The 17,608-nt window shown below is 41.7% G+C and overlaps 1 protein-coding gene across 1 annotated transcript in view; it reads left to right on the top strand.

Annotated features, from left to right (window-relative positions):
* Positions 1-6,098: 6,098 nt before the first annotated feature.
* The window catches only part of LOC130838916 (cytochrome P450 2J2-like), a 36,235-nt gene continuing 24,725 nt past the window's right edge, over positions 6,099-17,608 (top strand). Inside the window, exons 1-4 of the mRNA XM_057712643.1 lie at positions 6,099-6,381; positions 12,129-12,291; positions 15,260-15,409; positions 15,799-15,959. Of these exons, the coding sequence (XP_057568626.1) occupies positions 6,172-6,381; positions 12,129-12,291; positions 15,260-15,409; positions 15,799-15,959 (684 nt within the window). The 5' untranslated portion in view covers positions 6,099-6,171. The remainder of the gene's footprint in view (positions 6,382-12,128; positions 12,292-15,259; positions 15,410-15,798; positions 15,960-17,608) is intronic.

Below are 17,608 nucleotides of genomic sequence, written 5' to 3'. Positions count from 1 at the left end.
AAACTGCTTATGTTCAGAATACTCACTTTTGTGGATTATGGTTCAAATGTCAATTCAGGTTATAAAGCCTTTGCCATGCTGTACTGATCTACCCCACTTATGTGTTGTATAAACCCATATGATCCAACCCACATTCTCATCAGTGCAGGCAGGATAGAATGAGGATGGGGACAAAAGACTGGGGCCCCTCTGAGTAGGGTAACCTCTTCCTCACTGTAGGGGGCAGGGGAGAAGGGAAGTCAGTGACCTAACCATATCATTTCCATGGGGTACAGGTACCTCCTTATTTCTGTAGAGTGGTAGGAACCAGAATTTTGCTCACTGACTCCTCCAAAGAGTCTCTTTATTGCATTTCAGGGGTGATAGTCACAATTCAGCTCACAGATTCAGCAGGGGTGGGGTACTGCCTTGTTGTTGCAGAGGTAGGATAAAGGCAAGTTTCCATGCATCTTCTCCATTGCTGTAGCCCTCCATTAGGATGCAGGAGGGTCACATCTCTTATGCTATTTGTCTCCAGAACAGGAAGGTAGACAGGTTGAAATGTTCTCTCCTGGCGGGCCACCCTTTATTGGTCCTTTGGCTACAGTGAACAGGGGTTTTTTGTTTGTTTGTTTGTTTGTTTGTTTGTTTTTGGCAAAATGTCAATTGTGCATTTTTAGAAAGCTTCATATAGGTTTTTTTTAAAGAACTTTTATTGAGATACAGTTAACAGACAATAAACAGCATATATTTAGAGTGTACAATTTGGTATCCCAATCTCCCAACTCATTCCCCCCCAACCATCCCCACTTTTCCCACTTGGTGTCCATATATTTGTTCTCTACATCTGTGTCTCTATTTCTGCCTTGCATTTCCTCTTTCATAGTTGTTAGCATTTGCCTTATGTATTGAGGTGTTCCTCTATTGGGTGCATATATATTTATAATTGTTATCTCCTCTTCTTGGATGGATCCTTTGATCTTTATGTAATGTCATTTCCTTTTTCTTGTAACATTTTTTATTTTAAAGTCTAATTTTATCTGATATGACTGTTGCTACTCCAGCTTTCTTTTGATTTCCATTTGCATGGAATATCTTTTTCCATCCCTTCACTTTCCATCTGTATGTGTCCCTAGGTCTGAAGGGGATCTCTTGTAGACAGCATATATATGGGTCTTGTTTTTGTATCCATTCAGCCAGTCTGTGTCTTTTGGTTGGTGCATTTAGTCCATTTACATTCAAGGTAATTATTGATATGTATGTTCCTATTACCATTTTCTTAATTGTTTTGTTTTTGTTTTTGTAGGTCCTTTTCTTCTCTTATGTTTGCTGCTTAGAGAAGTTCCTTTAGCATTTGTTGTAGGGCTGGTTTGGTGGTGCTGAATTCTCTTAGCTGTTGCTTGTCTGTAAAACTTTTGAGTTCTTCATCAAATCTGAAAGAGATCCTTGCTGGATAGAGTATTCTTGGTTGTAGGTTCTTCCCTTTCATCACTTTAAATATATCGTGCCACTCCCTCTGGCTTGCAGAGTTTCTAGTGAGAAATCAGCTTTTACCCTATGGGAGTTCCCTTGTATGTTATTTGTCATTTTTCCCTTGTTGCTTTTAATAACTTTTCGTCTGTAATTTTTGTCAGTTTGACTACCATATGTCTTGGTGTGTTTCTCCTTGGATTTATCCTGCCTGGGACTCTCTGCGCTTCCTGGACTTGAGTAGCTATTTCCTTTCCCATGTTAGGGAAGTTTTCAACTATAATCTCTTCCAATATTTTCTCGGGTCCTTTCTCTCTCTCTTCTCCTTCTGGGACCCCTATAATGCAAATGTTGTTGCATTTAACATTGTCCCAGAGGTCTCTTAGGCTGTCTTCAGTTCTTTTCATTCTTTTTTCTTTATTCTTTTCCACATCAGTGATTATCACTATTCTGTCTTCCATGTCACTTATTCACACTTCTGCCTCAGTTAATCTGCCATTGGTTCCTTCTAGTGTATTTTTCATTTCAGTTATTGTGTTGCATATCTCTGTTTGTTTGCTCTTTAATTCTTCTAGGTCTTTGGTAAACTTTTCGATCTTCACATCCAGTCTTTTTTCAAAGTCCTGGATCATCTTCACCATCATTATTCTGAATTCTTTTTCTGGAAGGGTGCCTATCTCTTCTTCATTTAGTTGTTTTTCTGGGGCTTTATCCTGTCCCTTCATCTGGTACAAAGTCCTCTGCTTTTTCCTTTTCTCTATCTTTCTGTGGCTGTGGTTTTCAGTTCCACAAGATGAAATACTGCTGATACTGCTTGATACTGCTGTCTGCCCTCTTGTGAAGGAAGCTATCTAGGAGGCTCGTGCGTGCTTCCTGATGGGAGGGGCTGAGAACAGGGTTTTACAAGTTTTACTTGTTGTATGTGCCAATTAGTATCATGATGAGGAGGAGGAGTAAAATGGGATGCTTTTATTCACTCTTGTCTGAAATCAGAAACTTGATCTGTGCCCTTGTTTTGCCATTAAGATAGATATTACTAGAGAGGTTAAATGATTTGCCTCATGTCATAAAACCAGCCAGGGATAAAATTGAGGCTAGGGTCTTATCTCTGGCCCAAAGCTTTTTCATCCGAAATGTTAAATTTTATTTTATATAGGCTTGCAATTAAATATTTCTGGCCGTAAAAAATGGAGTTAAATGGTGTGATTTAGTTGTAATTAAATTTACATTCAGCAATTTGGAAACATTACATTAAATACCTATCATTAACTGTCATTAACTACCTATCATTACCTATCTATCTTTACTTACCTATCATTTCCTATCATTAACTATGTGCTATAACATTAACAATCTGCTAGATCTTGTATGAGGATATATATTCATTTTCACTTAATCTTCACAAAAGACACACAAGTTAGGAATCTTCTGATGTTGTTTCCATTTCACCACTGAGCAAATGGGCTGAAAATGGCAAAGTGATTTGCCCAAGTTATTCAACATAGATAATGGCCAAACAAGGACTTGGACACAGGACTGTTTGACTCATATACCTATTCTCTACTTATGCTACCTGACTTTTCATGCTATAGTTAGAGGATAATTGGCTTATTCAGGGGTTCATTTATCCAACAGACATTTATACAGTGCTCATCATACGACAGACACAGTACAAGACAGTGTCTGATGAAATGTGTGGTATAAACTTTTGGTAACCAAATGTGATGACACATAGGATCACTGTGAATGGGAAGCCATGGTGATAACCCCTAGAGAATATTGAAATAAATTTGGCTGAACCAGAAAGGAATGTTAGGCAAGGGGTTATATGGAGTAAAGTGGACAGGAGATTTTTAAACAGGGGAAAGTGACATGAACTAAAACAAAGTGAGAGGGCAGTGCAGAAACTGGCCCATGTGTATGGCATGATGGGTTCTTGTTTTTCCCCCTTTTTTCTAAACTTTCTCTACCACAGATATATGGCTTGTTGTAGGAGTGTTTATTTAAATAAGACAAAATCTTCTTGGACTAAAGTGGGAGAATGGCAGATAAGGTGGATAAACGTATTATGAGAATATACATTGAGCTGCTTGTAATAAAAAGGCCCCAAAATACACTGGTGTAAAAAAAGATTGAAATTTATTTCTCTTTCACAAGTGAGTTCAGATGTAGGCAGGAAGACCAGGATAGGAAGACTGCTTTGCACCACAAGGTCATCCAGAAACCCCAGTTCCTTCTATCTTGTTGCTCTTGTCCTGCAACATCTTCATATATGAGTTCCAGTCCATGGAAAGGAGAAAGCAGCAGGTAGTAAGAAGCAACTTTCCTTTAAGGACATGACCCAGAAGATGCACACATCACTACTAAGATAGATATGACTAGAGAGGTTAAATGATTAAGTTGTAGCTAAATTTATATTCCAGCAGTTTGGAAACATTAAGTACCTATCATTAACTGTCATTAACTATCTGTCATTACCTATCTATCTTTACTTACCTATCACCTCCTATCATTAACTATCTGCTCTAACATTAACTATCTATCTGCTAGGTCTTGTATGTGGATATAGATTTCTTTTCATTTAATCTTCACAAAAGACACACAAGTTAGAAATCTTCCGGTCTGTCAAAAAAACCCAAACGAAACTTCTGGCTAACCCAATACCAACCCAGTTAGATCTCAGACGCAAAATACTGAGGAAAAAAAATTGACTGTAGAAGAATCCTTTTAAAAATAGCATTTATATAAATATTAGAAACAGTGCATGGATGCATAGCAACAATTTTGAAACAGGAAGATGTCGACTGGAAGGATAAAAACTAAGGTGTCGACTGGAAGGATAAAAACTAAGTTCTATCTCCCTATAGATGTTGGAAGATAGAAAAGAGACTTGAATGCTCTTTTCTTTTTTTCTTTTTCCCTTTTCTTTTTAAAGAAAGATTTTAAGCAGGCTGTCTATATATGTATTGAAAACCTGAGAGTGTGCTATACTATTACAGAACTACCAAGGTGAGTCAAAAAATATCCGCACTTCGGTTATATTAAAATTTCTGTTGGCCACACTGTCTTATCAGCGCTTTCCATTCAAGGCTGCAGTCTTCCCAGTCAATGCTGTGCAGGTGTGAACGTGTTATATCAGTTCACTTGTAACTGCAGTGCGAGTAGAAATGGATGCCCCACTTGTGATTTGCACGAAAGAGCAGCATGCAGTGGTTCATTTTTTTGTGGTCTGAGGGTGTGCACGTCCCCACACTTTTGCCCACACTGTCAACACTCTGCAAAAATTTCATTTTGAAATGTTAAAACATCTTCCCTATAGTCCTGATCTTGCTCCATAAAACTTTCACCTGTTTGGTCCCTTGAAAGCAGCCCTACAAGGATGAAGAGTCACTTCTGATGAAGAAGTGAAGACAGCGGTGCATTTGTGGCTCGCAGCTCAGCCCAAAACATTTTTTTTTTTTTTTTTTTTTTTTCTTTTTTGGCACACGGGCTTAGTTGCTCCGCGGCATGTGGGATCTTCCTGGAGCTGGGATCGAACCCATGACCTCTGCATTGGCAGGCGGATTCTTAACCACTGCGCCACCTAGGAAGCCCCAAAACATTTTTTAATGAGGAAATACGAAAGCTTGTTGACAGATGGACAATATGAATGGAAAAGCAAAGAGATTATGTTGAAAAATTGACGTCTTTTCTAAAAGTTAATTAAAATCATTTCTACGGCCACAGTGTGGATAATTTTTGACTCACTCTCCCATGCTTCAAGTTTTGAGTATCTATGGTGAGATACAAGTAGGCACACAGGCTAGCATGGAAGGTTGGAACCTGGGATCCTACACCATCTTCAGGCTTCAGAGGAGGATTCCCACTGAGCAAACCAAAAAGGGCAAGGACTGAGACACCTACCTTCAATGTTCATTAAGTACCTACTAAGGACTAGCCTCAGTGCTAGTGCTTTGAAGTAATGCTTCTTAGCCTTTGAAACAATTACAAATACAGAACTTCCTTTAAATGTGCTGCAGGCCAGTGGGTTCACTTATTCACCACTTGTTTGGTATTTAACCTCTTTCTCAGTTTCCACAACCGTAAGATGGACTGAGAGGCAGCTGCATAAATTTGTTAGAATTAAGCAATTCATGTAAAGAGGCAGATTCAATGCCTGGCATATAGTAAGCGCCCAAGAATGGTATCAGGTGCTGTTGTTCTCCTGATTTATTACCAGGCGTGGTTCCAATCCTCTGGTAAGACGGTGAGTGAAAAATTCAGAGCTCAAATGTCTGCTGCGCTCTGAAATGCAATGAAAGCTTAAACCCAAGAGCCCCGATGGTCTCACAGAGAGATGGGCTCTCTACATAGCTAATAAAACTGCTTCCAGCCGAGGCTTTTCCAAGACAGTTGGGCTTTCCCCCAGGAATCTGGCCACAGGCATCTGAGCGGCAGGTGGGCTGGGTGGAGGCAGAGGGGAGTAGGGGACGGGGTGGGGGCGGGTTGTGCGGACGGCAGAAGGCTGGGCCTGGGGAAGAGCCAGGACTAGTCAAGCTGACCCGGCCCCCGCAGGGCCCCGGCTGGACAGGGGAGGGCCGCGGCGGAGGGGCGGGGCGGAGAGGGGTTGAAAAGGGACGGACCGGCGGGTGACGCGCGCAGGGAGGAGAGCGGTGCTGGTAGCTTAGAGGGAGAAACCAACCACTAGGTCCGACCGCGGAAGAGGGACCAGACGTCGCAGCCATGCTGGAGGCGATGGGCTCCCTGGCGGCGGCCCTCGCGACCGCGCTCGGTCCCCGCACTCTCCTGCTGGGGGCCGTCGCCTTTCTCTTCTTTGCTGATTTCCTCAAAAGGCGGCGCCCAAAGAACTACCCGCCGGGCCCCCCGCGCCTGCCCTTCGTAGGCAACTTCTTCCATCTGGACTTTAAGCGGTTTCACCTGTCTCTTCAGCGGGTAGGAGCGGGCGAAGGTGCCGGGGCCGCGTCCTGACCCTGACGTGTGGGAAACTGGGCATTGCGGGTACCCAGGGCGGGAGGATGGGGGGCTCTGAGGCTACAGCGGGCACCCGGGTGCACCCTGGATTGAGCCTCGCTCTCCTCACCAGCAACTGGCGTGATTCCATCTGCCCTTTCTAGGGATGAAATACTGTTAACTGTTTGCTATTTAAGTGTGCTAGACGCGATACTTTAAGCCATTTGATTGTGTCTTGCTACATATTATTGGGACATTTTATGTATAATATAAATTTATAACCTTTTTTAATATTATCCTTGGGGGAAGAAATCTCATACTTTCCCTCTCAGAGGCTCCATTTCCCATGTATAAAATGCTACCTAAATCCTCACCGCTTGTCAGCTGAATGCTCCCAGCCCCACAAGGACTGAGCCCCTCACATTCAGCCTCCTTGCACACATCACCACTACTCATCCCACTGGCCACACCTGGAGAAGCTGGGAAATGTTTATGATTGGGAAGTCATGTGGCCAGCTCATATTTAGGGAGCTTCGTCACTCAGAAGAAGAGGGAAAATATCTTCATGCTTTCAGTTAAGGATGAGACATACGGAACGAGTTAGGAAGAGTCCAACTTTATGCCCACCAGCTATGCGCTAAATCTCTGTGCCTGTGTTTTTGAAAGGAAAGAATACATTATAGGGTTATTATAAGAACCAAATAAGTTCATGAATATCAGTTTACTGTCAGGGTGCCTAGCATACACTTGATGCTTCTTTCTATATCTACCACCCTCCCTCTTTCTTCAAAAATGTATAGTAACAAACTCAAGGAAAGCCAGTTGTAGGGTGTATACCAGGCATCACATGACTGGCCTGAGTGACTGGCCTGATTGCTGCGTGATATCCAGCACACCCACCGTCTGGCCACTTCCCCTACTTTCCTTTGTCTAGATCTAACCAGAGTCCTTCTGCTAAAATATGCTCCCAAATGCATCAATAACAATAATTTTATTAGTTAGTACTATGGTTACTTACCACCACCATCCTAAACATGAGACCTAGTAATAGCCCCCATCTTATAGATTTGGAAACTGGGACACAGAGAAGTTAAATAACTTGACCAAAAATCACATAGAAAGTAACAAGCAGAAGCTGAATACAAACAGACTTGTATGACTTCAAAATCCAAGTTCTTAAGCCCTTACCCCTCCTATTCAGTTTTCCAATTGCACACAAAACAAGATCCAAAATATTTCACTTGTCATTAGGATATCCTTGGTCTAGTTCACATTTCCTTGCCAGGCTTGTTTCCCCTCTCCCTACAGAAATGAGAAGGTATTTTCCCCCAGAAACCTATCCTAGCCTTTGGTCCTTTTATGTGCTTCCCACTTCCCCCATTTAAAAATTCATTGTACAGAATGACAATAATAAGAACTGGTTACTTATCTGTATTCTCCATTAGACTGGGGGCATTTTAAACTTAAGGACCTATATCCCCAGCACCTGGCCTTGACCAACCACAGAGTGAGTTCTCTTTAATGAACCTACACTGCAGTCAGAAAAGAGAGCTTACTTGTTCCCGAAAGGCCACATTTTCCTGTCTTTGCATTTGTGTATGCTATTCCCACAGCCTAAAATCTTTGCTTTCACAATACGTGTCCGTTTGCTGGTACCCTGATCTTCATTTATGATCTGGTCCAAATATCATCTCCTCTTAGAAGCTTTCTCCCATATCTGGAGTGGAAATTCTTCTCTTCTTCCAATAGCTTCATGCCCCTTGCTCCAGTAATATAATATATATCATCTTCCACTACACATTAGTTTTTTCTGTAGTCAGCCTTCCGCAAGAGGCTGCGACACTTCAGGAAAACACCATGGCATGTTGATCTGTGTATTGCCTCACATATAACATAGCAATGTCAGAAGGTGCCTGACATCTCTGAAGCATTTCATAAAAACTTGTTGGATTGAACTTGAATTTGATTTCCACAGGCTGTTCTCAGAAACCTAACATAACCCTAAGAACTACCAGTGAGACCAGTATTCTTAGCAGGAGTTTGTGGACCCCAGGGGATGAGTGAACTGCATTCATGCATAAATGTATTCATGTGCACAGGATTTTCCTTTACCAGATCCATGACATACCATATTTTCAAAGGATTTTATGACTTAAAAAGTGTAAGAAGTATTATGAAGCTTTATTCCCTATGTCCTTAGGTTTCTTTTTTGTACTTTATTGGATAGAAACACTTTTTAACTATAAAGGCAATATATATATTTTGAGTGACATTTTAAAATACAGTTTAGCGAGAGAGAGAGAATTGTCGCCCTCCTTCTACCCGACACACACACACACACACACACACACACACACACATTGCTCAGTGTTGGTGGATGTTCAGAGGAACAGACTCTCCCCTACTGCTAGTGAGAGTAAGGATTGACACACTTCCTTTTTTCCTTTTTCTCTTTAATATCTTTTTTCTGTTGGTTTTTGAGTTTAAGAACTTAAGTACAATCTTCCTCAGCTTTATATCTGGTGGTTCAGTCTCTTGTCTCACAAACTCCCTGTTTCTAATTTTTTTTTATTCTAAACATTTATTTTGCTCTACTTTATTATTTCAGTGCTTAATCTTACATTTGGAATTTTGATCCTTTATATGAAATTTCCTGTAACCTGCTATTTTTATTTGCCTTTTATAGCTGCTGTGCTATTCCTTTTCTCTTTATTTTTGTATTTTCATTTCTGATCTTAAGCCTGTTTTAGCCTCCTGAACCACCTTTTTTTAACTGAAGTATAGTTGACTTACAATGCTGTGTTAATTTCTACCATACAGCAGTGATTCAGTTATACATATACATAGATTCTTTTTTATATTCTTTTCCATTATGGTTTAATCACAGGATATTGAATATAGTTCCCTGTGCTATACAGTAGGACCTTGTTGTTTATCCATCCTATGTATAATAGTTTGTATCTGCTAACTCCAAACTCCCACACCATCCCTCTCCCACACCCCACCTTGGCAACCACAAGTCTGTTCTCTATGGCTGTGAGTCTGTTCTGTTTCATAGATAAGTTCATTTGTGTCATATTTTAGATTCCACATGTAAGTAATATCATATGGTATTTATCATTCTCTTTCCGACTTACTTCGCTTGGTACAATAATCTCTAGGTCCATCCATAATGTCATTGCCACAAATGACATTATTTCATTCTTTTATGGCTGAGTAATATTCCATCGTATATATGTACCACATCTTCTTTATCCATTCATCTGTCAGTGGACATTTAGGTTGTTTCTGTGTCTTAGCAATTGTGAATAGGGCTGCTATGAACATAGGGGTTCCTGTATCGTTTTGAATTATAGTTTTCTCCAGATATATGCCCAGGAGTAGGATTGCTGGGCAAAAATAGTGGCAACACTATTTTTAGTTTTTTGAGGAACTTCTATACTGTTTTCCACAGTGGCTGCACCTTCTTACATCCCCACCATCAATGTAGGAGGCTGAACAACCTTATATTTAACCTCTTTTCCCCCTTACACTGTCTCTTTTTTAATAACTTTGTTGTTATACATTGAAATGTATTCACTACCTTACAAAGTCTTCTCAGGTGACACCGGGAGCCACGTTTTCCTCCAGGTAAAGCCATTGACACGACTGACACGGTTACTTAAGAATTGGTAGACATTACCATCATTGGTACCAGGGCTGCAGGAGGTCATTTGATGTATCCATGTTTACACAGTTGATCATGCCATAAAAATATTTAATCTAGTTCTGTTGGACTAGAAATATACGTGGGCAGAGAGTCGGTAAGAGATGGAACTCTGTAGAAGTTCATTTCAGTAAACACTGCTGGAGTGCTGAGTCCCCTCCAAGAACAAGCTGAGACTCCAGTTTGTACACATTGTCAGTTAGGAGTCCTTTAACTTAACCTGAGATTTTCAGCCTTTCCAAAAATATTTTTACTGTATATTCTGAAATAGTCAAGAAATCCTTTCTGTAAAACCTAAGAAGTTCATCCAGGCATTCAGCACAATGAAATAAAAAGTCTTGATTCATGCAGGCCCATTCCTGCCATTTCTCAGAACAAAGACATGTACTTTAGAGGCAGACCAGACGGAGATGGAATCTTGGCTCTGCTTTTCCTAATAAGACGGACTTACTGTGCTAGTGATGACCAAACATGGATGGAGGGCTCTGGACCAAAAGGAGGATGAAAGGATTGAGTTCAGGCATGGTCTTTAACATGGGAGCGGGGTGGTGGGATGAGATTGAATCCATGGTATTTGCTCTGATGGGGCAACACAGTCCAGGGAGCTTGAGGTGACATGGGAGAGCATAAGTGCATGGCAGCTGGGGAGGCAGGGCCACAGACACCTGGAGAAAATGAGTGCTTCTATTTGGTACCACAGACTTAGCAAGACTCAGCCCTGGAGACTGGAGGCAGGGACAAGGTCTATCTAAATTCCTCTCTTGAGTAAATATGTCAGGGAAGACTTTGATTAATGACTGTTGACTGGAGTCCGAGCCACGTTTGCACATACCTGCACGTTTGTGTACACTCGTGACACACCCCCACACTCTTCCATTCTCTCTCTCTCTCGCTCTCTCTCTTCCTCTCCCAGGTCCCTCACCCTCATTCTCACATTTATCCTCTCACATCCACTAAACTCTAAGACCCTAGCTCCATCTCAGGTTCATGGCTTTGTCATTAAATCTTATATAATGCCTGGCAAATTTCACCAACAACCAATAGCTTTGTCACCTTGGCTAAGCTACTCCTGCTAAAACTCATTTTTCTTACTGAAAGACAAGGAAAATCATTACTATCATAGGCTAGTTGTGAGGTTAAATGAGATAAAATGTGAAAGGTGCTTATCATGGCACCCAGTGGAGTGGTTGTCTGTGACCACCAGTGCCTTTTTCCCGCACATCATCCCTGTGCTCTTGTCCTATCTGTCACCATGAGCAAGTGCTTCCACATCGCTTTGCACACAGAGCCCATTCATTCCCCAGAAGCTCGAGTGGCTGTCTGCCAGGTAGCAGGGAACAAAGTGCCTTTCACATTGCTGCCCTCATTCTTCTTCACAGGACCCTTTATAATTTTCTCCTTTTATTGCTGGGGAGCTGAGACTCCAAACAAGTGAAGCAACTTTCAAACCTGCAGCTCACAGCTAGTCAGCCACGGAGTTTAGACATGCGTATGGATCCAGAGCTAGTTGTGTTCTTCTCCACACCTGGTCCCAGCCCTGTAATGAATTTTCTGGGGACATTCTCTCCTGGGTTAAATGGATGTGATTTACTAAGAAGTCCATGTTCACTAAACATATCTCTGCCTTCTCTGGTGAGTCACATGTGCTGAATTCTGTCCCTTCACTAGATACTAAGATGCTTGAGGTTAGAGACCTTGTTTATTTTGTTAACTCTTTATGCCTTATTCTCAGGACTAATGGTGGATATTTGCTTAATTTGAGGAGGTTGAACGTATGAATGAATGTTTATAAGAAATGTCCATGTCCTATAGTGGATTCAACCCACTATATCCAACCTACAGCAGATTCTAGTCAAGAGGAGGAGAAATGGAAACAGGTAGAATATCCCCATCACACCTAGGTGCACACACACACACACACAGATCCCCCCTCCACCATCCAAGCTTTCACAGCTACACACACCCTCCATTCCAGGACACGGAAATGTGCCTATTCAACTGTGACTATTTTACTATTTTTCAGTTTGTGAAGAAATATGGGAACCTTTTTAGCCTGGAATTCGGTGACTTGCCTTCAGTTGTTGTAACTGGATTTCCCTTAATCAAAGAAGTCCTTGTCCACCAGGACCAAAACTTTGTGAACCGCCCTATAACCCCTATTCGACGACATGGTTTTAAGAAAAATGGTGAGTTTCTTTTTCTTTTTCTTTTTTTTTTTTTTTTTGCTGCATTGGATCTTCGTTGCTGCATGCAGGCTTTCTCTGGTTGTGGCGAGCAGGAGTTACTCTTCGTTGCAGTTCATGGGCTTCTCAGTGCAGTGTATTATCTTGTTGTGGATTCCAGGCTCTATGTCCATGGGCTTCAGTAGTTGCGGTGCATGGGCCAGGAGTTGTGGCATGTGGGCTGTAGAGCACAGGCTCAGTAGTTGTGGCCCACGGGCTTAGTTGCTCCATGACATGTGGGACCCTCCCAGCCCAGGGATCGAACGCATGTCTCCTGCATTGGCAGGTGGATTCTTAACCAACGAGCCACCAGGGAAGTCCCAAGTTTCTTGACTAATGTAAGAGGTGTGTGTTTGGTATTCTCGTAGTCTCTGAAAGGTGCCTTTGTGACTGTAATTCTCCAGCACTCCCAGGGACCAGGCCCATGGTAAACGTCCTGCCCCTGCAGGAAGCTGAGTGCCCGCACTTCCCTGGAAGGCACCCACTCAAGGAACCTGGCAGGTGTGGCCCTAATGTCAGGGGTTTGGCAGAAGCAGCATCCCCTGCATGAACGCACTCTGGATGCTTTAATAAATAAGCCTCCTCCGCACTCAGGGACACGACGTGTCTTTTAAGCAGAGGAAAGGCAACGTGTTCCCCAGCTCCCTTTCTGCTTTTCCATTCTGGTCTCTCCCCTAGGAAGGTGGATGTGGACCTGCCTCCTCCTGCTGGTTGTGGGATCCCTTCTCGCCTCTAGTCCCTGATGCTCTGCTGTTAAGGCTGTGCCCCACCAGGTATCTCTAGCCTTCCCTCTCTGTTAGAAGAGTTTGGCATGAATACTTAAGATGATCATTCAATAAACTTACACATTTAAAAATCTAAATGAAATACTCAAATATATTCTTGTACCAAAGTGCCATTTTTTAGATGCTTCTCAATTCCTCTTTGAAATATTTCATCCATTAACTCTATGACCATTCACTCTATTTATAGTCTGCCATGTGAAGCCCAGTGCTAGGCACCAGGGACAGAACAGTGAGTAGGATGATAAATCCTTGTTTTTCTGTAACTTACATTCTATTTAGGAAGACAGTATCAATTACACTAATAATTTAAGGTCTCTGTGTTATGAAGATAAGAGCAGAGTATACTTCTTAGGGTTATCTAATCTAATCCTGAGACTCAGGAAAAGCTAATATAAGTGACAGTTAATTCAATAAAGTGAAGAAACTATCAGGCAGAGGGAATAGAGTATGAAAATCTCTGAGGTGGGAGGAAGAACAGTGACCTGAGGAACTGAAAGGTGGCCAGTGTGGCCAGCACAGGGATTAAATAGAAATAATTACATGGAGATGAAGGTGCTGAGTTTGGCCAGGAACAGTTCATGCAAGTTCTTATTAAGGATGTTGCTTTTTTACCCTAACAACAATAGAAGCTCTTGAATGGTTTCAGTAGAGAAAGAGGTCATCATACGTACATGGTGCATTTTAAGGACTTCTCTAGGCTGCAATGTCAAGAATGGAGTAAAGGGAGCAAGAGACTATGGCAGCATTTTAGGTTAGAGAAGGTGGTGGCTTGGACTAGGGAGGTGGCCAGAAATGACCATCCAGCAGGTTAGACCAGGAGAGTGGCCATGAAGATACGTGGATTTGAGATGTTCAGGAGGCAAAGCCGGTAAGACATGGTGACCTAGACAGAGGGAGAATGAGGCATTGGGGTCGACACCCAATGGGCAGCTAAAGGAAAGAAGGAATATTTGGAGGAGGACAAGGTGCTGGCCGGTCCGGGTGGGGAGCTGTATGTAGCAAACCATGACTTCAGTCATAGATATGCTGAGGCTGAAATGCCTCTAAGTCAGCAGAGTCACGCGGACACTTGTATGTATGTCTGGAGCTGAGGGACAGGAACAGTTGTTCACTATCAGTAGATGTCATTTAAAGTTTTAGGAGCTGATGAGATTTTCCCAAAAATGGAGCATAGATAAAGAGAGAAGAGGCTTGCAAAACTTGAATGAAGAACTGGATCGTTTCAAAATTTAATAGAAGATGAATTAGCAAAAGATATGGGAAGTTCTGTGCAGTCAGAGAATTAGGAGGAAAATTGGAGAGTGTGGTGTCCTGGGCACCAATGGAAGAGAGTGTTTCAGGAAAGAAGCCTCTCCTGCTGCTGACACGTCAAGATGAGGTTGGAAAGGATCCTGGTATGGACAGCAGGGAAGGCCATCTCCTTGAGGTGGTGGAAGCCAAAGGCAGGTATTAGAAGGAGTTGAAGAGTGCGCTGGAAGTGAAGAAGTGAAAGAAGTGTGGCCTCACCTGTGTTGTGAAATAAATGATCATCTATTGAACACACAAAGATGATTTTTTTCCTTTGCCTGTGTTTTCTTTCTGCATAGAGTTTTCACTCTTCCATGCTCTTGAGTGATTCATTTATTTTTTTAAGGTCCAGCTTAGATAGGACCTCTCCTAAAGGCCTTGCCTCCTTGTGAGTATGGGTTTTGTATAATCCACAAGTACATTCTTAGTATGTTATATAACATAAATACTTATATATGCTTGTATGACAAGTCAGCAAAGCATGGGCTTTGGAGTCTGGCAGACTTGAATTTGAATGCCTGTTCAGCTGCTTACTAACTCTGTGACCTTGCAAAATTTGCTTTTATCCCTCATGCCTCAGTTTCTTTGTCAATAAAATTGTCAGGAGGGTTAGCAGTTATGATAGGACCTACCTCAGAGAGCTTCTGCGAGCACTCAAGTACATAATGCGCTAAAAATTCTAAAGTGTCCCGCCTTACAGGCAGTCAGTAGATGCTAGCCTTTGTAGCCATTTCTTTGGGATTATTTCTGTGAATTGTTTTCAAGCACCTTAAAGCCCTTCTCCTTCCTTGCATCTGATACATTATCCCCCATGTGTCTTCTTGGCTTTGTTTTCATGATGTTGGCTTTCTTTTCCCCAGGCTTGATCATGTCCAATGGCCAGACATGGAAGGAGCAAAGAAGGTTCACCCTGACAACACTGAGGAACTTTGGATTAGGAAGGAAGAGCTTGGAGGAATGCATTCAGAATGAGGCCCACTTCCTCATCCAGGCAATTGGAGAGGAGAACGGTGAGTGTCACAGGACAGGTGCAGGGACTGTGGCTCATTCATTCACTAACCATATGATTAATGAAAGCCTACGTGCCTGTGCTGCCCCCAGCACTGTGTAGGGCACTGAGGGGGTAACAGTGAACAGCTAACCATGACCTGCCCTCATGGAGCTAAAGAGTTAAGAATAAAAAGGTGGGTATTCACCATACTATTGGTTTTAAATCCTGGTCATCAGTTTGGTTTCCCAGGCATTGACTGAGTACTTGCTGTGTGTCAGACCCTGTGTAGGGTGCTGTGGCCACAGTCTCAGTGGTGGTTCTATAGTCAGTATGTCATATGTCTTGTATACACTTATTGGAAATAGAAACAAAGCAGTCTGAAGGATCCATCACTTCTTCTGCCTCCAGGACAGCCTTTCGACCCTCACTTCAAAATCAACAATGCAGTTTCCAATGTCATTTGCTCCATCACATTTGGGGAGCGCTTTGAGTACCAGGACAGTCAGTTCCAAGAGCTGCTGAGGCTGCTGGACGAGGTCACATTTCTGGAGACATCAGTGTGGTGCCAGGTGAGGCAGTTCTCACTTCCTGTCTTGAGTAGGGATATTGCGCTGATGTCAGAGATGGGCTCTTCCTCATTTTTTTTTAAGCTAACATATAAACTTATAAAATTGACTTTAACACAAACATGTTTGAAGTCAATCTGTTGAATTTAGTGTTTTATATAATATTGTTAAACTGACTATAGACAAAGAACATTTCTAACATTTGTGTAAAATACAAAACTTTACATGTCATGCACCTATGGACCTATGTTCTTTTCTTTAAAAAGAATATCACCATCACCTTTCTTTTTCTTGATGAAAATATTATATTTACCTAGTCTCAAAGTATCCTCCCCAATTCTTTTTTTTTTTTTTTTTGGAGATACAATTGACATACAATAAACTGCATATATTTAAAGTGTACAATTTTTTCTTCTTATTAGTAGTGTATATATGGCAATCCCAATCTCCCAATTCATTCCCCCTCACCCCCCACCCCTCTTTTCCCACATGGTGTCCATATGTTTGTTCTCTATATCTGTGTCTCTATTTCTGCCTTGCAAACCAGTTGATTTGTACCATTTTTCTACATTCTGCATATATATGTTAATATACGATATTTGTTTTTCTCTTTCTGACTCACTTCACTCTGTATGACAGTCTCTAGGTCCATCCACATCTCTACAAATGTCCCAATTTCGTTCCTTTTTACAGCTGAATAATATTCCATTGTATATATGTACCACATCTTTATCTGTTCATCTGTTGATGGACATTTAGGTTGCTTCCATGTCCTGGCTATTGTAAATAGTGCTGCAATGAACACTGGCGTGCATGTGTCTTTTTGAATGATGGTGTTCTCTGGGTATATGCCCAGTAGTGGGATTACTGGGTCATATGATAGCTCTATTTTTAGTTTTTCAAGGAACCTCCATAATGTTCTCCATAGTGGCTGTATCAATTTACTTTCCCACCAACAGTGCAAGAGCGTTCCCTTTTCTCCACACCCTCTCCAGCATTTACTGTTTGTAGATTTTCTGATGATGCCCATTCTAACCGATGTGAGGTGATACCTCATTGTAGTTTCGATTTGCATTTCTCTAATAACTAGTGATGTTGAGCAGCTTTTCATGTACCTCTTGGCCATCTGTATGTCTTCTTTGGAGAAATGCCTATTTAGATCTTCTGCCTGGTTTTTGATTGGGTTGTTTGTATTTTTAATATTGAGCTGCATGAATTGTTTGTATATTTTGGAGATTAATTTTTGTCAGTTGCTTCTTTGGCAAATATTTTCTCCCATTCTAAGGGTTGTCTTTTTGTCTTGCTTATAGTTTCCTTTGCTGTGTAGAAGCTTTGAAGTTTCATTAGGTCCCACTTATTTAGTTTTGTTTTTATTTCCATTACTCTAGGAGGTGGGTCAAAAATATCTTGCTGTGATTTATGTCAAAGAGTGTCCTCCTATGTTTTCCTCTAGGAGTTTTATAGTGTCTGGCCTTACATTTAGGTCTTTAATCCATTTTGAGTTTATTTTTGTGTATGGGGTTAGGGAGTATTCTAATTTAATTCTTTTACATGTAGCTGTCCCGTTTTCCCAACACCACTTATTGAAGAGGCTGCCTTTTCTCCATTGTATATCCTTACCTCCTTTGTCATAGATTAGTTGACCATAGTTT

The sequence above is a fragment of the Hippopotamus amphibius genome, chromosome 1 (genome assembly GCF_030028045.1).
Source record: "Hippopotamus amphibius kiboko isolate mHipAmp2 chromosome 1, mHipAmp2.hap2, whole genome shotgun sequence".
Classification (NCBI taxonomy): domain Eukaryota; kingdom Metazoa; phylum Chordata; class Mammalia; order Artiodactyla; family Hippopotamidae; genus Hippopotamus; species Hippopotamus amphibius.
This window is presented reverse-complemented; position numbering and strand designations above follow the sequence as displayed.